General features: G+C 47.2%; 1 protein-coding gene across 1 annotated transcript in view; it reads left to right on the forward strand.

The window, feature by feature from the left end:
* Positions 1-1133: 1133 nt before the first annotated feature.
* The window catches only part of LOC144591018 (ribonuclease T2-like), a 35057-nt gene continuing 11403 nt past the window's right edge, over positions 1134-24787 (forward strand). Inside the window, exons 1-6 of the mRNA XM_078395365.1 lie at positions 1134-1218; positions 6908-6974; positions 12587-12645; positions 13684-13738; positions 20222-20280; positions 22968-23054. Of these exons, the coding sequence (XP_078251491.1) occupies positions 1166-1218; positions 6908-6974; positions 12587-12645; positions 13684-13738; positions 20222-20280; positions 22968-23054 (380 nt within the window). The 5' untranslated portion in view covers positions 1134-1165. The remainder of the gene's footprint in view (positions 1219-6907; positions 6975-12586; positions 12646-13683; positions 13739-20221; positions 20281-22967; positions 23055-24787) is intronic.

A 24787-nucleotide genomic window follows, 5' to 3' on the forward strand; every position in this document is an offset into this window, starting at 1 on the left:
CATGTCTTTGGGATGTAGGAAAAGGGAGAATAGGCAAACTCAACACTGGCAGCATCCAAGGTCAGGATCAAACTTTGGTCCTGGGCACTGTGAGGCAGCAGCTCTACCAGCTGTGTCACTGTATCGCCCTTGGGCCACTGTGGCACAGGTATTGTTTTCTAGAAGAATAATATTGTGTCCAAGAAAACTCCCGGAACAGATATATGGGAAAAATGTAAAAGCAACAGAGGAGTTGCAGTGGGTGACTTTAATTTTTCCAATATGGACTTAACTCACCTTGGTGCCACAAACTTAGATTGGGCAGAATTTTTGTAGGTGCATCTAGGAGGGTTTCTTGACAATATCTAGATCCAACCAGGGAAGGGACCATACTGGATCCTGTATTGGGAAATGAGCCTGGCCAGCTGATTGGAGTTTCAATGCAGGAGCATATTGGGAACAGTAAACACAACTCCATATGTTTTCTGAAAGTTACGGATAAGGATAAATCTGGACCTTGGAGGAGAGTGCTAAGTTGAGAAGATGCCAATGACATCAGTATTAGGCATGAGCTGGGGAGACAGGATGAAAGGCAAGAATGGCAAGGCTCACGAACCTTCGATGACAAGTTTAGTCAAAAAGAAAAAAAGAAGCATATGAAAGGATGAGGAAACTGAAATTGGGCCCTTGAGAAATGTAGACAATAAGAAGAAAACAAAACTTCCATGGCAAGTTGGATTAAGGAGAATCCCAAGATATTTTATTCATTGTTGACAAATAAGTGGGTAACTAAGGAGGGGATTGGAACAGTCAAAGGTAAATAAGAGAATTTATGCATGGATTCCCCGAAAATGGGTGAGTTACTAAATGAGTACTTTGCACCTGTATTCATCAAGGAGAGAATAGTGCAATCACGGAGGTGTATATTGATATTCTAGGGCATGTTGATCATTTTGACTGTTTATCATTATTGTCCTATTCTGCTGCAGGCTCTGGTGCCTGTGGTAAGAGCAGGGAGTGTACCTCTGGTAGTTGCAAGAACTTGTGGTTGGAACATGTCGTATAGGAAGCCTGTGTGACCACAGCCCCATCTGATCTCATGAGCCTGCAGCCTGGGGATGTATAAAGCCTGAGCATCCCACTGTGCATTACAGCTACAATAGCCTACAACTGTCTCCGCCGTGACATGGCTCTGCCATTCCTCCTGCTCCTCTTCCTGGTGGCAGCCAGCTGTTCTGGGTGAGTACAGTCAGGATTACTGGTAAGGGGAGCTTTTTCTTTCCATTGTGTCTGGATTAATCCCATCTGTTCATGAGTGATAGCTGAATGAGGCTATTCAGCCCATCAAGTCCACTCTGCCATTCAATCATGGCTGATCAACTGCCATTCAATCATGGCTCCCTCTCAACCCCATTCTCCTGCCTTATCCTCATAAGCCTGTCACTCGTACTAATCAAGAGTCTATCTACCTCCACCTTAAAAATATTCATCGACCTGGCCTCCACAGCCTTCTATGGCAAAGAATTCCATGGATTCACCACCCTTTGAGTAAAGAAATTCCTCCTCATCTTCCTAAATGGACGTCCTTTTATTCTGAGGCTACGACCTCTGTTCCTAGACTCTCTCACTAGTGGAAACATCCTCTCCACATCTACTCTATCCAATCCTTTCACTATTCGATGTTTCAATCAGGTCCTCCCCACATCCTTCTAAATTCCAGGGAGTGCAGGCTCAGTGCGGTCTGGGCGGTAAAACCAGCCAACACTCTCAAAGTACTCAACTTATAGATGTTAGTCTTTAAAATGTTTATTGGAAGTAAATATCAAAAACTATTATGGCATAAAATACGTAATAAAATGTGCGATTAAATTTTACAAGAAAGTTAAAATGATGCAAGATAAAATGTTACAAAATACAATGCACTGACCATTCCTCTGTGCCCTAATGGGTTTGCACAGCTTTAATTCTTAACTTTAAGTCTCCAACTCAGAATGCAGCTCACCTCAATGTTTACTGATCCAGTGGTTAAATGGTACTTTATTGTCACATGTAACTAGGTACGTACACTTGAGTAAGAATCTTACTATACAAAGACACAAACATACTTAAGTACAAGAGTGTAGGAATAGTAGATTACACTGTTACAGGCATTACACAAGGCACACCACATTTCCAGCGCTATTTGTAAGATTGAAGTCCAAGGTTGTTTAAAATGTTGAGTCCGAACTTGGCCATAAAGGCCAGTTGTCCTTGTGGCGGCACTGCATTGGAGTTGCAGCAGACGATGTTATCAAAGTCCTCCACCCCTGCTCCGCCACTCCGTGCTGCAGCAGGCTGGTTCTGATCCACGCACTCGGCCTCTTAGTGCGGCACCTGAGCCACTCGAGCCCCCGGCTGCTGCAGGGCCTCCAGTGGCCCACTCCACCGACACTTTGACCAGGGGACATCCACCCATAAACATGTCGTCCCTCGCCTCACACGGCCACTGCTCAGCCTTCGATCCCCAGGGTGCCACCCCGCAATCAACCTTGAGCACAGAGTGCTGCCGAAGGTGTGGGAGGAAAGACCCCAGCAGCACCGTTCTTTTACTGCAACCGCCACCATTTTGAATCTTACGCACCAATCCTGTCCAGTTTCATTGCAAGTTGCTCTGAACTTTCCCCTGACACCCTTTATATCAAACAAAAATCACAGCTGGAGAAGTGACTGATGCAACTGTGTCATGTTATAGTGTCCAAGTAAACCCCTGGAACAGATATATGGGAAAGATGTAAAAGCAGAGGGTGAGTTGTAGTGGGTGACTTTAATTTTCCCAATATGGACTCGGTCTCCGGTGGTGCCACAAGCTTAGATGAGGCAGAATTTTTGTAGGTGCATCTAGGAGGGTTTCTAGACAATATCTAGATCCAACCAGGGAAGGGACCATACTGGACCCTGTATTGGGAAATGCGCCTGGCCAGCTGATTGGAGTTTCAATGCATGAGCATATTGGGAACAGTAAACACAACTCCATATGTTTGCAGTAAGTTACGGACAAGGATAAGCCTGGACCTTCGGGGAATGTGCTACATTGAGGTGAGGCTAATGACATCAGTATTAGGCACGTGCTGGGGAGAGAGGACGGAAGGCAAGAATAGCAAGGCTCAGGATCCTTGGATGTCAAGAGATGCTGCAAGTTTAGTCAAAAAGAAAAAGGAAGTTTGAGGAAGCTGAAATTGGGCCCTTTGAGAAATGTATAGACAATAGGAGGAAAATGAAACTCCCATGGCAAGTAGGATTAAGGAGAATCCCAAGATATTTTACCCATTGTTGACAAACAAGTGGGTAACTAGATAGAGGATTGGAGCAGTCAAGGATAAATTGGAGAATTTATGCTTGGATCTGGAAATGGGCGAGGTACTAAATGAGTACTTTGCACCTGCATTCACCAAGGAGAGAATCGTGCGATCAGGGAGGGGTATATTGATATTCTAGGGACATGTGATCAAGAAGGAGGAGGTTTACTCTGCTTTTGTTCAGAGATACAGCATGGAAACAGGCTCGTTGGCTCTCCATGTCCATTCCGACCATTGATCACCCATACACACTAATTCCATGCTATCCTGCTTTCTCATGTACTTCCTACACATCAGGGGCAATTTACGGAAGCCAAATAACCTACAAACCCGCATGTCTTTGGGATGTAGGAACAGGGAGAATAGGCAAACTCAACACTGGCAGCATCCAAGGTCAGGATCAAACTTTGGTCCTGGGCACTGTGAGGCAGCAGCTCTACCAGCTGTGTCACTGTGTCGCCCTTGGGCCACTGTGGCACAGGTATTGTTTTCTAGAAGAATAATATAGTGGGTAACTCCCCTGCGCCTCATGGGATCTATCCCAGATCATTGAAAATACAAGAGTGGAGACTGCTGGGGCCTTGACAAAGATCTTTGTATACTCTTTAGCCACATGCAAGATCCCAAAGTTCTGCAGGTACCCCATTGCAATTCCTTCATTTGAGGCAGGAAATAGAGACAAAACAGGTAATTCATAGGATGGTGAGGCTGTGGTAGAAAAATTGGTGGAGAAGATTTTTAGGGATAGAATCCTAATCTATCCATAATAAGTCTTTTTAGGGATAGTCATCATGACTTTGGGAGGGGGAGATGATATCTTAAAAAATTGGTTGAGTTTTTTGAGGAGGTGACAAAGATGATTGAACGTAGGGCAATGGGTGTTGAATAAATGGATTTTAGTAAAGTTTTCAACACAGGCCTTCATGGTAGGCTGATGTAAAGGCTAAAGTACATGAGATCCACAGAGACTTGATAGATTGAATTCAAAGTTGATGTGCACAATGTGAGAGGGACCCCTCCTTCAGATGCCGCTCTGATCCCTCTCATTGGCTGACAGGCCAGGAGAGGCAATTCTCAGCATCATTGGTAACAGCGGGGGCAATTAGCTTTTATTGGTTTGGTCACCAGAACCTTTTCAGCCTGTTCCCTATAAACCTTGGCATTCTAGCGAAAAGGGAGAGTGTGGGAAAGGGAAAGGCAAGGGGCAAGGGGCAAGGGGCAAGGGGCAAGGGGCAAGGGGCAAGGGGCAAGGGGCAAGGGGCAAGGGGCAAGGGGCAAGGGGCAGGGCTCCCTGCTAGCTGTGTTCCCCTGTCACAAGTCCGAGGAAGACTGAGTTACTGGGACAAAACTGAGACTGCCAGTACCATTGTGTGGTCAAGACTGGGCTGTCAGGAAAAAATCCGAGACAGCCAGCACTTCCACTGAGACTAAGGCCAAGTGGCCGGGTCAAGCCTGAGGTGCCAGTGCCTCGTCCTGTCCTAACAAGGGATTGCGCCCATGCATATGTAAAGACTGAGCTGGTCTGGCAGCATCTCCGGAGAAACGTCTAGGTGACGTATCGGGTCGAAATCCTTCTTCGGACTGACACTCTCACTCAGCCTGAAACATCATCTATTCCTTTTCTCCAGAGATGCTGCCTAATTGGTGCAGTTATGGATAGTGAGGAGGCTTGACGAATGATTCAGCAGGATATAGAAAGGTTGAAAATATGTGCAGAGAAACGACTGATGGAGTTTAATCTGGACACACTGCAGCCATGGTGTATCACTGTGGAGGGTGTGAATAGACTGGGTGCTCATTAAATGCGTTATTCGCCTTGGTCATCTAGACATGAGTCAAGCATTCCGAGTGTCATTGGAAGTGCACACATCTAGGAATGTGGAGAGTATTCATTATTGGCTTGATATTCTTTATAGACCATGGATTGAACAATGTAAGACCTGATTTGGATTCATAATCCAAGTAGCCCCAGAAACACCTTCACATTATAAACTTGGAGAATGCAGCATTTACATTGATTCAGCCTAGATGAATGGGAGGGTGGTGAGTGGATTGGAAGCAAGTGAGGAAACGTCCAAGTTCAGAAAGTGTGGGGCTGAGGGGAATGTGGATGGTGTTTTGATCTGCTGCCTTTGGTCACTTTTCACTGCTTTTCACTGTGCATTCGGATAACATAACATAACAACACTTTATTGTCACTCGGCACAACACCGAGCGAAATTCCAGCAGTCACACAAAATACAGCAAAAAGAAAAGAACACAGGACACCCGACCCCAACACAAACATCCATCACAGTGACTCCAAACACCCCCTCACTGTGATGGAGGCAACAAAACTTCCCCTCTCTTCCCCCCGCACCCACGGACAGGCAGCTCGACCCCTACCGAGGCAAACGACACGCACAGCCCCCGCAAGGGGATGGAAGGCCCCCCGGCCGAGCCGCCCCGGGCACCGAAACGTCCCGCGGCCACACCGGGCGATGTTAAGTCCAACGGCCGAGCCGCACCGGGCACTGAAACGTCCCGCGGCCGAACAGCGCTGACGATGTTAAGTCCAGCGGCCAAGCCGCACCGGGCACTGAAACGTCCCGCGGCCACACCGGGCGATGTTAAGTCCAGCGGCCAAGCCGCACCGGGCATTGAAACGTCCCGCGGCCGAGCCGCACCGGGCACTGAAACGTCCCGCGGCCACACCGGGCACTGAAACGTCCCGCGGCCACACCGGGCGATGTTAAGTCCAGCGGCCGAGCCGCACCGGGCACTGAAACGTCCCGCGGCCGAGCCGCACCGGGCACTGAAACGTCCCGCGGCCGCACCGGGCGATGTTAAGTCCAGCGGCCGAGCCGCACCGGGCACTGAAACGTCCCGCGGCCGAGCTGCGCCGGCAATGTTAAGGCCCGCAGCCGAGCCGCACCGGGCACTGAAACGTCCCGCAGCTGAGCTGCGCCGGCAATGTTAAGGCCCGCAGCCGAGCCGCACCGGGCACTGAAACGTCCCGCAGCCGAGCTGCGCCGGCAATGTTAAGGCCCGCAGCCGAGCCGCGCCCCGGGGAAGAGACCTAATAAAATAAAGGTTTCCCCCCGCCCCACCCCCCCACCCCACCCCACCCCACACCCCCACCACACACCCCCACCACACATCCCCACCACACATACACAGCCAAAAACAGAAACAAAAACCATCCCAACACCGACACAAACAAAAAAAAAGAAAAAAAGACAACAGACTGCCAGAGAGCCGCAGCCGTTAGGCGCAGCCAACTCCTCCCATGTACCTCGATACATGTGACAATAAACTAAACTGAACCGAGCTCTGTCTACCTAGATGACTGGATTGGTGTACTCAGATGGAATGTAAACATTTCATGACCCCTGCTGCCACTTTGACTCTGCTCCCACCTAGACCACTCTGACTCTTTCCCTCCCTTTGACATCTCTACCCCCATCTCTGGAGTTACCAGGTGAGTGCGTGTTGTGGTGGTTTATATGCAGTAGGTGAATGGGGGCTGTACCGCCAATTACTATTTGCTCTATCAGCACTTCCTCGTGTGGCCAGTTCACAGATCCGTTAATGAAAACACTTTTGTTTTATAGCAAATCTAACTTGGGAGATCCTACCGATAATGTTCTGGCACTTAGGTGGCCACCAAACGCCTGTAAGGTAAATAGAATTATTTGTATGCCAGTCTGAGTGCTTTGATTGTGAGAGCATGCAAATAGTGTCATTATCACAGAAGCTGCTTTGGAGATCATATTGCCATATTAATAATTAGAATCTGGATGGCATGACTGGTAGGTTTATGGATGTACCTGCTCCCAGTCAACTTTTGCCAGGTCCTGTTTCATGACATTCATATCATCCTTCCCCACTTTAGATCCTTAATTTCTAATCCTTGTATCTTTCCTTATCTACCTTGAAACGCACGTTTGGAACAATAAGGTTGAGAGAAGATTGGTGGTATAGTGGACAATGAAGAGGCTTGTCTCAGGTTACAACCGATTTGGATGAGAGTGTACAAGGCTTGATTAGTAAGTTTGTAGATGACAATAAAGTAGGTGGTATCGTAGATTGCAAAGAGGGTTATCAAAAATTACAGCAGGGTCTTGATCTGCTGGGCAAGTGGGCCGAGGAGAGGCAAATGGAGTTTTATGCAGATAAGTGCAAGATGTTAAATTTTGTAAAGTCAAACCAAGGTAGAACCTTCGCAGTGAATGGCAGGGGCCTGTGGAGTGTTGTAGAGCAGAGGGATCGGGCGGTGGTGCGGGAGTAGAGTTGCTGCCTTACAGCGCCAGAGACCCACGTTTGATCCTGACTACGTACTTGTCAGTACAGTGTTTGTAAGTTCTCCCCGTGACCTGTGTGGGTTTTCTCTAGGATCTCCGGTTTCCTTCCACACCCCAAAGACATACAGGTTTGTTGGATAATTGGCGGGGTATAATTGTAATTTGTCCCTAGTGTGTGTAGATTAGTGTTAATGTGTAGGGATTGCTCATCTGCGCACTCAGTGGGCCGATGGGACTGTTTCCTCGTTGTATCTCTAAACTAAACTAAAAACTAAGCAGTGAAAGTGCTAGTGTAAAGTGTAGTTCCCTGAAAGTGGCATCACGGGTGATTTGGGTATTAAAGAGGAGTTTTAGTGTATTGGCTTTCATCAGTCATAGGGAATGGATATGGTGAATGTACAGTTTTTTACCCAGGATAAGAACCTGAGAGCATAGGCCTAAGGTGAGAGGGGAAAGAATTAATAAGAATTTCTTCACACAAAGGGTGGTAGGTATGGAAAATGAACTGCCAGAGAAGATCGTTGAGGCACGTACAATAACAGCATTTAAAAGACATTTGGGCAGGCACATGGACAGGAAAGGTTTAGTGGGATATGGGCCATACCTAAGGAAATGGGACTAACTTAGGTGAGGCACCTTGGTCAGCATGGACGAGTTTGATCAATGGGGCTGTTTCCATGATAACTCTTTATGACCGAGCACACACTTTATGCAGGTATGCCAAATAAGACAATCCACTGTTCGTTGTTACCAATGGAGTGTGTCGATGTTGAAAGGCTTCAAGAATACTGTACGAGCATCTCTAAAACTTGTTCTGTCACCACCTGATCGTTTGCCCTCAGTCAGCGATCCATAAAACAGCTGCCTTCTGACATCAGATCCTCTTGTGACATGTCCTGCTCCTCTGATCTGTGATTCCTTCAGTAACGTGTACATGTTTTTAGTTTCAGAGATATAGAGTGGAATAGGCCCATTGAGTCCGTGCTGAACAGCAATCACCAGTACACTAGTTCTATCCTACACACTAGGGACAATTAACCTACAAACCCACACGTCTTTGGGATGTGGGAGGAAACCAGAGCATCCAGAGGAAACACACGCAGTCACAGCAAGAACGTGCAAACTCCATATAGACAGCACCCGTAGTCAGGATCAAACCCGGGTCTCTGGCATTGGGAGGCAGCAGCTGTACTACTGCGCCAATGTGCCACCCATGGTGAGGAGGTTTATTTGGGACAGAATGTGTCTATCTGGATTTATGTCTGAAGAGTGATTGGTTACATGGTGATATTGATCTAATAAGATGGGCAGAGCAATGTCAGGTGGAAGTGAGACCATATACATCAAAGGTCTAATAAGGGTAGAACAAGAGGAAAGGTTATGGAGGTTAGGCCAGTGGTCTGCTCTTCCTGTGGGAGTTTGGGAACATTTCTGGTGTGTCTGACTACACCTGCAGGAGGCTGTGTCCAGCTGCAGCTTCCCACTGTGTAGTGCCGTGGAGAATTTGATTTACGGAGAACTTTGTTGACTGAATTTAGCAATTAGTCACACTGCAGGTAGAGAAAGGAAGGAGGTGGATGACCAGGAGGAGCAGTAAGTGCAGGCAGGTCGTGCAGGAGTGAGTGCCCTGTGGTCATTCCCCTTGCAGAGAGAGTAGGTCTCTCAGAGGAAAGTTGCAGCAGTAGCCAAGGTGTGGCACCACAGTTGGCTCTGATGCACAGCAGGGCAAGGAAACATCTCAGTGAGCTGTGGTGTGGGGAAGAGATGGACTTCCCCTTGGCTCAGAGCGAGATCCCAGGATGGTTTGTTGCCTCTCACGTGTCAAGGACAGGGATGTCTTGGATTGGATCCGGGACATTGTGAAAGGGGACAGAAAACAGCTGAGATTGTTGTACACAATGGTACTGACAACCTAGGCAGAACGAGAGGTGAGATCCGACAGGGTGAACTTAGAGAGTTTGGTAGAAGTTTACAAAGCAGAACTTCCAGAGTGTAATCTCAAAATTCCTCTCAGTGCCATATGCCAACGATGGTAACAATAGAATAGATGAACGCATGGCTGAAGAACTGGTGCAGAAGGCAGGCCTTTAGCTGATGAGATCACTGGGATCACTTCTGGGCAGGTGTGACCTGTACAAGAGGGACAGGGTGCATCAAAACTGGAAAAGGACTAACATCCTCTCAGGGAGGTTTGAGGAATGGGTAGTAACGGCTTTTGATACCTTCATTAATCAGGGTGTTGAGTAAAGAAGTTGCAATATTGTGTTACAGTTGCACAAGACTTTGAGGCTGCATTTGGAGTATTGTGTTCAGTTTTGGTCACTCTGCAATAGGAAGGATGTCATTAAGCTTAAAGAGCACAGAGAAGCTGAAGAGGATGTTGCCAGGACTTGTGAGCCTGTGCTACAGAGAGAGGTTGTGTATGCGAGAACGTTATTCTTTGGAGTGCAGGAAGATGAGCAATGATCTTATAAAGGAGTATAAGGTCTTGAGGGGAATAGATAGGGTATTTTACCGAACGCGGGGGAATCATGAACAAGAAGACTTAGGTTAAAGGTGAGTGGGGCAAGATTTGATTGGAACCTGAGGGTCAATTTCTTCACACAGAAGCTGGTGGCAACATAGATTACAGCCACCTGCTCCATGACCCTTGCATTCTTTAACAACCTGGGATTATCCCTTCCGGTGCAAGTGACTTGTTAGTGTTACCTCCTCCTCCTCATCAGTTACCCCCACCCCCTCTCCCAGATCTGCATCACTCCGCTTCTGGCAGCTCCCATTTCCTGATAACGGGTGATACAATGCCCTCAGCCATGTTCCAGCTGTGCCTCTACCTTGATGCAGATCACTCCGTTATACCCTGATCTCCACACTCCGCTCATCCCATTTACAGGCCTTTGGAAGGCTCTTTGTTCCACTTTCCCTTGAAAAGCCTCTCTCCTTTTGTACTCACTGCCTCTCCCAACTCACCACATTCAGGTGGGTTTCCATTGAAGTCTCACCTTCCTCATGCTCACTCCTTCCTTCACTCCCTCCTGGGTGATCCAGGGAGCACCTGAGTTCCTTTACTTTTCCCTGGTGTGGGAATACTCCTCGTCTGTACATAAAACATTCCCCATTCTTCAGTGACAGTGCCAGCTGCCACAATATCAACACTTGTGATACATGAGGACTGGGGAGAGCAGTCCATATCGCGATTTACTAACACAAAGCACATTATCTATGCTTGCGTAAGGAAACAAGAGTTGAAAAGTATTCTGTCCATTTATTTTTTTCTCCAAATAAAATTTGGCAATCTCTAATTTTTTTTGGTATCCCAGATCTTTGAAACTTGTGATTTTTTGTCCACTGAAGAAATGGCAGGCAGGTTGGTGCAGTGTATTTCCTGCAGGTTATGGGTGGTCAAGGATGCCTATGGAGCTTCTGGAGACTACACCTGCAGGAATTGTGTCCAGGTGCAGCTCCTGAGTGAACGTGTTGGGGAACTGGGGAAGCAGCTGGATGACCTTAGGGCCATCCTGGAAAATGAGAGTTTCCTGGACAAGTGAAGTTGTTAAGCCAGTGATTCAGGAGGAGAGCAGGTGGGTGACTGGGAGAAAAGGGAGTAAACGTGGAGAGCAGGCGACCCCGGTGGCTGTGCCGAATGAAAACAGGTATGCCCCCTTAGGAGTTGTCGGAGCAGAAGACGCTTCCAGTCCAAGCGGTGAACAGGTCGGTGGCTCCAATCCTGGCAAGGAGACTCGACTGGGGAGACCGACGTCAGGCAGAGCCATAGTAGTGGGTGACTCCATTGTCCGAAGTGTGGGCAGGAGATTCTGTAGCGGCAGGCGGGACTTCAGGATGGTCTGTTACCTCCCTGGTGCCAGGGTTAAATATGTCACAGACCGACTTCAGAACATCCTCAAGAGGAAGGGTGAACAGCCAGAAGTGGTTGTGCACGTGGGCATGAACGACGTCGGGAAGAAGAGGAAGTTTTGCAAAGTGAATTCCAGCCCAAGCGAGTTTGTGCATGGCCTTAAGGACATCCCCTCTCTTCAGTCTATAGTAGTTGGCATCCGTCCATCGGCGAGAGGCGACGGTGAAGCTTTGATGCTGTCTTGTTTGGAGAAGGGAATGTTTAATCGATAGTCTATAATACCATTTTCCTCTGCCTCCCATCTCCTGTTTTCCATCCTTACCTTTTCTGACCACCATATCTTTGAATATTAAGAGGTCTGTTCTGCCGAGAATGAGCCATGTGATCAGCAGCATATCATAATCACACATGGCTCTTTGTACCTGCAGCTCACCAATCTTACTCATCACATTCTGTGTATATTGTGGACACCAGATTGTGTCTCTCAATTTGCTCCTATCCAACAATTCCTTCTCTGTCATCATCCAACACTCACACCCTCTGTTCACCTTATTTATTTTTGCTGTTATTGCCTGGTATGCCCATACCCTGCTGATCTTGATTCAACTGTCATGACTTGGGCATTGTCCCAATCCTATTAACTTGTGACCCGTCCATCTCATACAGGTTTCATCTGCCTCTGAATCTGAATGTACCTGCATGCACCATGGATGTTACCAGTCTATCGCCACCTTCTCTTCACATTCTGTTCTCCCTGAAGCCTGGCCGTGCCAGCAACCCAGAGATTGCCACCTGTCCACCTCTGGCAACATTGACAGACTTCCATTGCTGCCTTCTCCACATTGGTACCAATGTGTACCGCTTGTTCTGGGTCCCACTTTCCTCTGCACCCTCTCACTCATATCCTGAGAAGCAGAGAAACATCCACCTGGAGAGAAGCAACCAATCCCACTTTGAGCCATCCACCTGTCTCTTCCACCCCTCCCTTTGTTCACTCACCCCTCTGTCCTTTTGCCAAACCCTCCCATTGCCTGCCCACTCTCTGCCTGACAATGACCCCAATGATCTATCTTTTTTTTAACCTTTTTCATCCATTTTGTTTCAGTGATGGGTTTTCTTTGTTCTTTCTCCAGGTGAATCACTGGACCGGCAAAGGATGTGAATTTGAATGGTGGACCATCCATGGCTGGTGGTAAGTCTCGTTACTCAGATGGGTTCTAGTGAGAGATGGGAGTTGTCAGGGAGAGCTGACAGGGGGGTCTCCAGTGGTAGTGTCGGGCTGTGGTGCTGGTCTGTGGTCTCCACTGAGCCCAGGAACTGGACACCAGCACCAGAACAACAGCTGGTTCTGCAGCTGCACGGCTGCATTCTGAGCAAAGGTCTTCAGCTCCACCTCAAATGGCCGCCCCTGAATCTGACACAACCCTGTCAGTCCCCCTCACAATTTAGACAATTCATGAAGATCACCTCTCATTCCAAAATCTCCAGTGAGCTTCGGCCCAACCTGCTCAATCTCTCATACAGCACCCCATCCCAGGACTCAACCTTTCACCATTCACCCAACTGCTTCCATGGCAGCTATACCTCTCTTTAAATAAAGGGACCAAGAATCTGTTGTGATGTCACTAAAGGTCTGCAGAGACAAAGCCAGACCTCTGTTGGAATAATATATTCAAGACGTGAGTGACAATTAACTTCTTTGTTCACAATAACGTGTCAAGCCAGAGACTGCTCTGCTGACTCAGAGCATGCGACCTTTTAATATCATATTTAATAGCAAGAATTGTGGAGTGGGTCACGTATATTTGTTAACATGGTTAACTATTGTGATCCAGAATTCTCTTCTTTCCCTTATCAGCCTTAACATTAAAGATCAAAAGTACAAGGTCAGACATGTTCAACCTATGAGACACTTCACTAAAATAAAGTTCTATTTCCACGGTACGAAGTGCTCATAAGACAGAGAGCAGTTCAGTTCTTCCCACAATTCCCACACCTCCTCACTATTACACTTCACACCCGGCAAACCCGGGACGGGGTATATTTGCTGTCATTGCTCCAAGCTGCAGTGTGGGAGCACCGATTCTGCAACGCTGGAGTTACCACGGAGCCCCTGGTCTCTGGCACTGAGACAGAACAGGAAGTGTTGTCCCTGTGAAGAAGTTGTCAGCAAAGTGCAGGAACTCTTCAGCTTGGAGGTAGTAACTCATCCCATCCATTTATCTTCCAGGCCCCCCCAGGGTGGCAATGTGAATAGGGATCCGTATAACTACAACAAAATAAAGGTCAGTAGTACTTACGGTTCAAGACCATCGTGGGTTTTGGGTCTGGGGTGACACGCTGGCACACAGGCCTTTGGTCAATTTCTCTAGAGGGTGGGTGGGCTTTTCAAAACACACAGCAGCAGGAAGTGTCCTCAGGTCTGTTCTCTGGGCATTTTACATTGGCCTCAGCTGCAGTATTTGAGATTGTGTACAGAAACACACAAACCCATTGAAAACCTTCAGTTTGTAACCCACTCCTAGTATCTGTTATTCAACATGTAAATGACTTCCTACAGACAATGAATGACATCCCACTCTGTAACTCTGGTATCTGTTATTTCCACACATAAACTATCTGAACTCCTGCCATAGATCCAAGCATGTTACTCCCCCACAGATATCTGATATTAGAATCATGCAGCATGCAAAGGGACCTGTCAGCTTATCCATGCCAATCAAGATGTCTACCAAAGCTAGTGAGCTTTGCCTGTTTGGCTCATATCTCTCTAAACCCTTCCTATGCATAAACCTGTACAAATGTCTTTTAAACGTTATAATTCTACCCATCTCTACCAATTTCTGTGGCAGCTTCTTCCTTATACCCAGCACCCTATGTGGGAATAAGTCTCTCCCCTCTCACATTAAAGCTGCGCCCTCTAGTTTTAGACTCCCCTATGCTGGAGTATAGGCTGTGACCATGCGCCTTCTCTATGCTTCCCATGATTTCATAAACCTCCATAAGATCACCCCTCGGCCTCCTTCACTCCAGGGAAAACAGTCCCTGTCTGTTCAGTCTGATCAATCTGAAGAAGGTTCCCAACCCAAAAGGTTTCCTGTCCATTCCCTCTGCAGATGCTGCCTGAATCCAGCATCTTACTCCAGCATTGTTTTTGCTAAAGATTCCAGCGCCTGCAGTTTCTTGTGTCCACAGCTGATCTAATGTCACCTAATAACTCAAGCCTTCCAATCTTGTAGTATTTCACCTGTGAATATTAGGTGTAGCGGGACAGGAGGCATCTCTGGAGAGAAGGACTGGGTGACATTTCAGATCGAGACCCTTCAGTCTGAAGAAGTCTTATCCGAAATGTTATCCATTCCTTTTCTCCAGAGATGCTGCCTGTCCCACTGAGTTACTCCAGCATTTTGTGTCTACCGTCGATTTAAACCAGCATCTGCAGTTTTTTCCTACACAATATTAGGTCTAGGTTCGGCTTAAGTTTATTGTTGTCACATGTTCCGAGATACAGTGAAAAGCTTTCTTTTGCATGCTTTCCAATCAGATCAGAAAATACTATACATAAATACAATCAAGCCAAACTCGAATGCAATAGATAGAACAAAAGGGAAGATACAGAGTGCTGGAGTAACTAAGAATATGTTTCTCAGCTTTGTAGTGCATTAGTTCCAGAAACAAAGTCCAATGTCTGCAATGCAGTAGAGGTGAATTGGTTTAGTCCCCTAGTTAATGGAAGGACCGTTCAGAAGCTTGATAACAGAGGGGAAGAAGCTGTTCTGGAGTCTAGTGTTGCACGCTTTCAAGCTTCTGTACCTTCTGCTGGAAGGGAACAGGGAGAAGGATGACCAGGGTCTGACAAGTCAGTGATTGTGTTGGTTGGGTCACTGGTTGGGTCTAAGTCTGGTCTGTGTTAAACAAAGAAACAAAGTGCTGGAGTAACTCAGTGGGTCTGGCAACATCTCTGAGGAATGTGGATTGGAGACGTTTCATGTCAGGATACTTCTTCAGACTGATTGTAAGGGGTGGGGGAAAAGAAAGCTGGAAGAGAGGAGGGGGATTACAAATTGTGAAGCCATAGGAAGAGATGTAAGAGGAGGGGGAAGGGAGAAATAGGCGTGAGCCAGGTAAGGCGGGGGGGGGGGGGGGGGAGGGGGGGTTGTTAGAGGTCACCTAAAATTGGAGGATTCCATATTCATACTCTTGGGTTGTAAGCTTGGTAAATGTTAAAAACCCCATCTCTAGTGTGTGTAGGATAGTGCAAGGGTCGCTGGTTGGCGAGGACTTGGGCCAAAGGGCCTGTTTCCGCACTAAATGTTAATCGGAATCCTATGTTTAAAAAGCTTTGAGACAAATGCTTAAATAGGACTTGGCAGAGAGGGATACTGTCTTAATGTGGGCAAATGGGATTAGTGTAGTTGGGTAAATTGCATGAACCCAGTATGCCAAAGAGCTCAATTCGATGCTTATAGAGTTGTAGAGTAATGCAGCACAGAAACGTTTCCTTCAGGTAACCTTGTCTATGCTGACCATGATCCTCATCTGCATGACCCCATTTGACCACATTGGGATCTCATCTCTCTATTCCTTTCCTACCCATGTATCTGGACATTCCTACCCTGGGGAAAGGACTCCAACTATCTATGCTGTCAATGCCCCTCATGATCTTATTATCCTTTATCAACCTCCTTTTCAGCCAACATCCTGGTGAATTGTTTTTGTCCAACTCCGTGAAGAGTTGGTGCAGGGGGCAGGGATTCGGATTTCAGGATCTTTGGGATCTTTTCCGGGGCAGGGGTGACCTGAATAAAAGGGACGGGTTGCACCTAAACTGGAGGGGAACAACATCCTAGCGGGAAGGTTTGCTAATGCTACATGGGAGGGTTTAAACTAGATTGGCAGTGGGGTGGGATCTCGTGCAGGACAGAGGCACAGGAGAGGTTAGAATGGAGGGTGGTGTAGGAAAGGTTGATGGACAGAAGAGGGAAAAACCCGGAGAGCGAGGAAGGATTGATGGTTTAAACTGCATGTATTTTAATGCAAGGGCTTGATGGGTAAGGCATATGAGCTTAGGACGTGGTTAGGTTCGCACGACTGGGACGTTATAGCCATGACTGAAACCTGGATAAGGGAGGGGCAGGACTGGCAGCTCAATGATCCGGGGTACAGGAGCTTCAGGAGAGACATGGGTGAGGAAAAAAGCAGAGGGGGAGTTGCATTGTTTATTAAGGAGGATGGCACGGCTAGGTTCAGAGGTTAAGTTCAGAGGTAACATTACGGACAGTTCGTCTAGTGAAGCTATGTAGGTGGAGCTGAGGAACAAGAAAGGGATGATCAGGAAAGGGGTGTACTACAAATGCCCAAATAGTCAACGGGAATTAGAAGAGCAAATGTGCCAGGAGATTGCAGACAGCTGCAGGTCAAATAAGGTTGTTGTAGTAGGGGATTTTAACTTTCCTAATATAGACTGGGAAAATCATAGCATGAAGGGTTCAGATGAGGTTTAAGAAAGCTATGGACCGGGATGGAGAGGGACCATGTGTTAGACAATAGACAATAGACAATAGGTGCAGGAGTAGGCCATTCAGCCCTTCGAGCCAGCACCGCCATTCAATGTGATCATGGCTGATCACTCCCAATCAGTACCCCGTTCCTGCCTTCTCCCCATACCCCCTCACTCCGCTATCCTTAAAAGCTCTATCCAGCTCTCTCTTGAAAGCATCCAACGAACTGGCCTCCACTGCCCTCTGAGGCAGAGAATACCATACCTTCACCACTCTCTGACTGAAAAAGTTCTTCCTCATCTCCGTTCTAAATGGCCTACCCCTTATTCTTAAACTGTGGCCCCTTGTTCTGGACTCCCCCAACATTGGGAACATGTTTCCTGCCTCTAATGTGTCCAATCCCCTAATTATCTTATACGTTTCAATAAGATCCCCCCTCATCCATCTAAATTCCAGTGTATACAAGTCTAATTGCTCCAGCCTTTCAACATACGACAGTCCCGCCATTCCGGGAATTAACCTAGTGAACCTACGCTGCACGCCCTCAATAGCAAGAGTATCCTTCCTCAAATTTGGAGACCAAAACTGCACACAGTACTCCAGGTGCAGTCTCACCAGGGCCCGGTACAACTGTAGAAGGACCTCTTTGCTCCTATACTCAACTCCTCTTGTTACGAAGGCCAACATTCCATTGGTTTTCTTCACTGCCTGCTGTACCTGCATGCTGCCTTTCAGTGACTGATGCACTAGGACACCCAGATCTCGTTGAACATCCCCTCTTCCTAACTTGCTCAACTGGGGTAAGGCCAACTTTGAGGGTATGAGAGAACCTTCAAGTTGACTGGAGCAGGTTATTTGATGGGGAAAGGAACATCGGCCAAGTGGGATGTTTTTAAAAGTGTACTAAAGAGAGCTCAGGATGTGTACGTCCCCGTTAGAGTGAAAGGCATAGCAGGCAAAGAAGGCAGCTTGGCTGATGAGGGAAATTGAGATGTTAGTCAAAAACAAGAAGGATACATGGGACAGGTATAGGCAGCTGGGATCAAGTGCACCCCTGGAGGAGTTTTGGGAACTAAGGAGCAACTAAAAAAAGGAGAACAGAAAGGCTAAAAAGAGGCCAGGAGATAGCTCTGGCGGGTAGCCTCAAGAACAATTCCAAAAGATTTTATAAATAATTAAGGGAGAAAGGGTAACTAGAGAGAGAGTGGGACATCTCAGGAATAAAAACTGTCACCTCTGTGTGGAGCCACAGGAGATGGGCAAGGTCCTCAAATGAGTATTTCTCCTTTGTATTTACCGAGGAGAAAGACAGTAGGGCAGAGGAAATTGGAGCATTCACTGGAAGTGTCATGAGAGTCATTGTTACCATCAAGGAAGTACTGAAGGTACTGTTGTGTATGAAGGTAGACAAATCTCCGGGGCCTGATCAGATATATCCGACGACATTCCGGGAAACTAGAGAGGAAATTGCGGGAGCCCTGGTTGAAATTTATGAGTCATCCTTAAATACAGGAGAGGTGCCAGATTGGAGGGTGGCAAATGCTGTGCCTCTTTTCAAGAAAGGCTGCAGGGAAAATGCTGGGAACTATAGGCCGGTGAGCTTAACATCTGTAGTTGGTAAGTTACTGGAGAGTATTCGGAGGGATAGAATATACAGGCATTTGGATGGGCAAGGGCTAATTAGGGATAGTCAGCATGGTTTTGTACGTGGGGAGGTCATGTCTCAGAATTCTGATTGATTTTTTTGAAGACGTGAGCAAAAATGTTGATGAGGGCAGAGCTGTAGAAGTTGTGTTAATGGACTTCAGTATGGTGTTCGACAAGGTTCCACATGGTAGGCTGCTCTGGAAGATTAGATCTCATGGGATCCAAGGAGAGATAGCTGAAAGGATAGCTAATTGGCTCCATGGAAGGAGGCAGAGGGTGATGGTGGAAGGTGGCTTCTCAGAATGGAGGCCTGTGACTAGTGGTGTGCCTCAGGGTTTGGTGCTGGGCCCATTACTGTTTCCCATCTACATCAATGGATGAGAACATACAGGGCAAGATTATCAAATTTGCTGATGACACCAAAGTTAGTGGTTTTGCAGATAGTGAAGATGGTTGTGAACAATTGCAGCAGGATCTGGATCGATTGGCAAGGTGGGCGGAGGAATGGTTGATGGAATTTAATGCAGAGAAGTGTGAGGTGTTGTATTTTGGGACGTCGAACAAGGGTAGAACCTACACAGTAAAATGGTAGGCCTCTGTGTAGTGTTGCAGAGCAGAGGGATCTAGGAGTACAAGTGCATGGTTCCTTGAAGGTCACGTCGCAGGTAATCAAAAAGGCTTTTGGCACTTTGGCCTTCATCAGTCAGAGTATTGAGTATAGAAGTTGGAAGGTCATGTTACAGTTTTATAAGACGTTGGTGAGACCGCATTTAGAATATTGTGTTCAGTTCTGGTCACCATGTTATAGGAAAGATATTGTCAAGCTTGAAAGGGTTTAGAAAAGATTTACAAGGATGTTGCCACGACTAGAGGGTGTGAGCTATAGGGAGAGGTTGACTAGGCTGGGTCTCTATTTCATGGAGCGTAGGAGGATGAGGGGAAATCTTATAGAGGTGTATAAAATCATGAGAGGAATAGATCGGGTAGATGTACAGAGTCCTTTACCCACAGTAGGGGATTCAAGGACCAGAGGACATAGGTTCAAGGTGAAGGGGAAAAGATTTAATCGGAATCCGAGTGGTAACTTTTTCACACAGAGGGTAGTGGGTGTATGGAACAAGCTGCCAGAGGAGGTAGTTGAGGCTGGGACTATCCCATCGTTTAAGAAACAGTTGGACAAGTACATGGATAGGGCAGGTTTGGAGTATTATGGACCAAGCAAGTGGGACTAGGGTAGCTGGGCCACTGTTGGCCGGTATGGGCGAGTTTGGCCGAAGAGCCTGTTTCCACACTGTACCACTCTATGACTCTATAACTATAAATCTACGACTCAATATTCAAGTCTACACATAACTTTTGGGTTTCTGTTAGATTATGTGGAAATCCTCACTTGGATTCCAACCTGTAATTCCTGAGTATCTGTTTATTTACAAACCCCCAAATCCCTGGATTAGATCCCACCCTATTCCCAGATACCTGCATCTGGTTTCATATAGCTGTTCAACTTGATTGCAATCCAGCTGCTATCGCTGTGTAGGGTATGTGATGTTCTCTTTCTTGTATTTTCAGTTTTTATTTCACTCTTGTCCTGACACAAAATGTTAATTTGTTTATTTTCAGTCTTTACAGCCTGATTTGGACAAGGTTTGGCCCGAACTGTCTGGCAAAGACACTCTTTGGTAATGGTTTGTACCTAAGGTGGATAAATCCCCAGGGGTTGACCAAATGTATACTTGCACCTTGTGAAAAGCTAGGGTAGAAATTGTGGAGCCCTTGCACAGATATTACCATCATCTTTAGGCACAGGTGAAGTTCCAGTAGACTGGAGGGTGGCTAATGTACAGTTATTTAAGGGCACCAAGGACAAGCCAGGGCACCACTGGTGAGTGAGCCTGCATCAGTAGTGGGTACGTAACTGCAGGTGATTCTGAGGGACATCATTTACCAGCAGTTGATAGATAAAGACTGATCAGGGATAATCATAGGGAATCATATCTCACAAAGCAGACAGTTTTTTAAAGAGGTGACCAAGAGGATTGATTGAGGTTAAAGATCGTTGTCTATGTGGACATTAGCTGGGCCATGACAAGGTCATAAGTGATTGGAGCAGAATTAGGCCATTCGGTCATTCCACAATAGTGACCCAGCATCGATCCCTGTGGCACACCACTGGTTTCTGATCTCCAATCTGAATAAAAACTCTTTACTATACCCTCTGGCTCTTGCCATCAAACCAATTTTCTCACCAATTGGCTAGTTTGCCGTGGATCCCATGTGATCTAACCTTCCAGCCGAGCTTACAATGCGATACCTTGTCAAAGGCCTTGCTGAATTTAGCAGGCCACACTGCCCTCATCAATCCTCTTCTAACTTCTAAATGTTGTGAGAGTCACTGCTTCCACTGCCTCGAGCAGTGTGTTTCAGATTCCAACTACCCTCTCTTGAAAAAGTTATTTTCAGATCTCTAAATCTTTTCCCACTTCTCCTAAAAGTGAGCCATCTAGTTTCCTACTATCTGCTCTGTCTCTTACTCTCATACCTTTGTGCATGTCCACCGGGTCCCCTTCAGCCTCCTCAACTCCCGGGAAAGCTAACGCTGTCTATCCAGTCGTTCCTCATAATTCAGGTGCCTAATCCTAGATCAGAATTATACAGTACTCCAGGTGTGGCCTGACCAATAGATAAAGTTGTAACACTGTTCTTATTTAGTGCCTGACAAATGAAGGGAAATATTGTGCACACCTGTGCTGGCAACCTTGTGTACTGCACACCTGCAATCCTTGGGTTTGAACACCAAAGTTTGTCTGTTCAATGGTTTAGGTGGCACAGTGGTACAACTAGTAAAGCTACCACCACACGGCTCCAGTAACCCCTGGTTCAATCCTGATATCTGCTGCTGCCTGTGTTTGTACATTCTCCCTGTTATTCTGTGGGCTTCCCAAGGGTGCTCTGGATTCTTCCCACATTCAAAAGATGTGTGAGGGCTACGTTAATTGGCTGCTATAAATTAAGGGGGAGAATCTATGGGGCAATTGATCATAAAATGGGTGCTTGGTGGTCAGTGCAGACTCAGTAAGCCAAATAACTGACTGCTGTGCTGTACCTTCATATGAGTCAAATCTCCAACCCACTGGATCCCCTCCCACGGACACTCTCCCCACCATTCTGCCCCATCACCCATTCTGCCCCATCACCCACTCTCCCCACCACTCTCCCCCATCACCCACTCTCCCCCATCACCCACTCTCCCCATCCCCACCCCTCCTATGGACACTCTGCCCCATCACCCACTCTCCCCACCCCCTTCCCACCCTTCAACGGACACTCACACCACCCACTCTCTACACCCCTCCCACGGACACTCTCCCCCATCACCCACTCTCCCCATCCATGGACACTGTGCCTCATCACCTACTCTCCCCAACCCTACCCCTCCTGTGGACATTCTCCCCCATCACCCCTCCCCTCCCACTGACACTCTCCTCCAACACTCACTCTCTCCACCCCCTCCCCACCCACGGACACTCTCCCTCATCACCCACCCTCCCTGCCCCCACCCCTCCTATGGACATTCTCCCCCATCATCGCTCCCCTCCCATGGACATTCTCCTTCATCACCCACTCTCCCCACCCCCACCCCCACCATGGACATCACCCACTCTCCCCACCCCCACCCCTACCCCTACCCCTCCCCTTCCAACTGGACAAATAATGTTTTGGTTCCTGGTCTTCAGACTGGAGAAAGGTCCTGATCTGAAAAGTCATCAGTCCATTTTCTCCCTGCAGATACTGTCTGGTCTGCTAAGTTCCTCCACCAACTTGTTTTTAACTTCCTCTAAACATTTCTATCCATATGCCTGTCCAAATGTCTTTTAAATCCATCTCTACATGACCTCTGTCAGCTTATTCCGTAAATGTAGCACCGTCTGTGTGGAAAAGATTGCCCCTTAGGTCCCCTTTAAATCTTTCCCCTTTCACCTTAAACCTATGCCCTCATGTTTTAGACACCCCAACCCTGGGAAAGCAGTCACTTTATTGCCATCTTCGCTCCAGTGAAAACAGCCTCAGCCTGTCCAGTCCCTCCATATCATTCAATCCCTCCTGTCCCTGTTACATCCTCATGAATCTCTTCTGTACCCTTTCCAACTTAATGACGGGGTTCCAATAGTTGAAATTATTCCTATATATTTAGTTGGAATAATTCCTGTAGTTGGGTGACTGGAACTTTGCACAATAGTCCAAGTGTGGTCTCACCACCAATATCATTCAAAGACAGTTTCTGTTTCTCCTTCAATCCATCTTTCAGCTCTGCACTCTTGAAAACTCTTCATATTGAAACATTGCTGTTCCTAATCTCTTTCCACAGGTCCCATGAATGGGAGGCACACGGTAAGCCTGCTACTCAGACATTAACAGTGCGTGAGTACTTTGAGAAAGGTCTGAACTACTACAGGTGAGGACCTGATGTGTGTATCTCACTGACATACAGCCCCACCACCACCATCCACGGGAGGAGAGAGAGACAAAATGAGGAAGGGTGGCAGAGAGACAAATATATGGAAGAAGATAGACAGAGGCAGGGAGATGGAGAGAGAGAGAGATGGAAGGAGGGAGAGGAGGAGGACGGACAGAGAGAGAGTCTGAGGGAGAAGTGATGGAGAGAGTAAGAGTGACAGAGGGGGGGACAATGAGAAGGAGAGGGGATTGAGGACAGAGCACAAAGAGATGGGATGGAAAAGATGGAGAGTTCAAGGAGAGAGCAACAGTGTGTGAGTGGCAGAGAGAGAGTGGGAGATAAAGGATGCAGCGAGGGAGAGAGAGAAGGGGGAGATGCACAGATGCCTGACAAAACAAACAGATGTGGGAAACAGAGGCAGACACAGGAAGATAGATAGATAGTTACAGATAGATGTGTGAAAAGAGGGGAGGAGGACAGATGTGAAGAGATGGAGAGCTATACAGGCAGGGAGAAAGAGATGGATGGGTAGAGGGAGAGGCAGAATATAGATCAAAGAGACAGAGTGCTATGCTGCATGGAAACAGGGCCTTCAGCACCTCTTCCATGCTAACCAAAGTGTTCACCTCGAGCCACACCCATTAGGTTGCGTTTGGCCCATACTCCTCTAAACCTTTCCAATCCATGTACCTGTCCGTATAACTTTGAAATATTGTTATTGTACTCGCTCCTCCTACCTCTTCTGGCAGCTCATTTCATACTCCCACCACCCTCAGATCTCTTTTAAATCTTTCCCCTCTCATCGAAAATCTAGTTTTACACTCTCCCGCCCTTGGGAAAAGACTGTGATCATCCACATGATCGAAGTTCCCTGTGTTACACCCTGCATTGTTCCAGGCCTATCAGTACAATGCAGCACAGGAACAGGCCCTTTGGCCCACAATGTCAGTGCTGTTCATGATGCCAAGATAAACTAATCTCCTCCACCTGCACATGATCCACATCCCTCCATTCCCTGCATATCCATGTACTTATTTAAAGGCCTCAAATGTCACTATTGTATCTGCCTCCACCACTACCCTCAGCAGTGTGTTCCAGGCACCCACCACTCTCCTTTAAACTTTGCCACTCTCACTTTAAAGCTTTGCCCTCTGCTCGAGTCTGGTCCTTATAAATTAAACCCTCCGTAGCATTATCTGCAGAGGAATCTTGAGGAGCAAGTCTATAGTTTACTGAAAGTGGAAGCACAACATGGATAGGGAGGTAAAGAAGGCAGACAACTTGCTTACCTTCATTAGTCAGATGTGGGTTTTAGAATCAGGTGATCATGTTGCAGCTTTATAAACTATGGTCAGGGCACATTTGGAGTATTGTGTGCAGCAATGTGTGTGGGGGGGAAGAGGGGGGAATAAAAGAGAAATGAGGGATCTGGGGATGGGAGATGAGCACACTGAGGAAGGAAAATGGTGGGGTGTGAAGGGGCAGATGGGAGATAGTGAAATAAATGGGCTGCACCGGGTGTAGGAGGGGGGAACGGAAACGAGAGAGGGCATGGGGGTATTACTTGATATTGGTGAATTCAATGTTCATACCATTGGGTTGTGAACCTGTGTAGATGGACAGAGAGCCGTACAATGCAACAGGAACACAGATCAGTTTTTGTTCACAAATCGTTGCTACTCTCCAATGTGATTGTGTGCCAGAGAGGGAGAGTGTGTGGAGAGGTGGGA

The sequence above is a fragment of the Rhinoraja longicauda genome, unplaced genomic scaffold (assembly GCF_053455715.1).
Source record: "Rhinoraja longicauda isolate Sanriku21f unplaced genomic scaffold, sRhiLon1.1 Scf000496, whole genome shotgun sequence".
In the NCBI taxonomy this organism is placed as follows: Eukaryota; Metazoa; Chordata; class Chondrichthyes; order Rajiformes; family Arhynchobatidae; genus Rhinoraja; species Rhinoraja longicauda.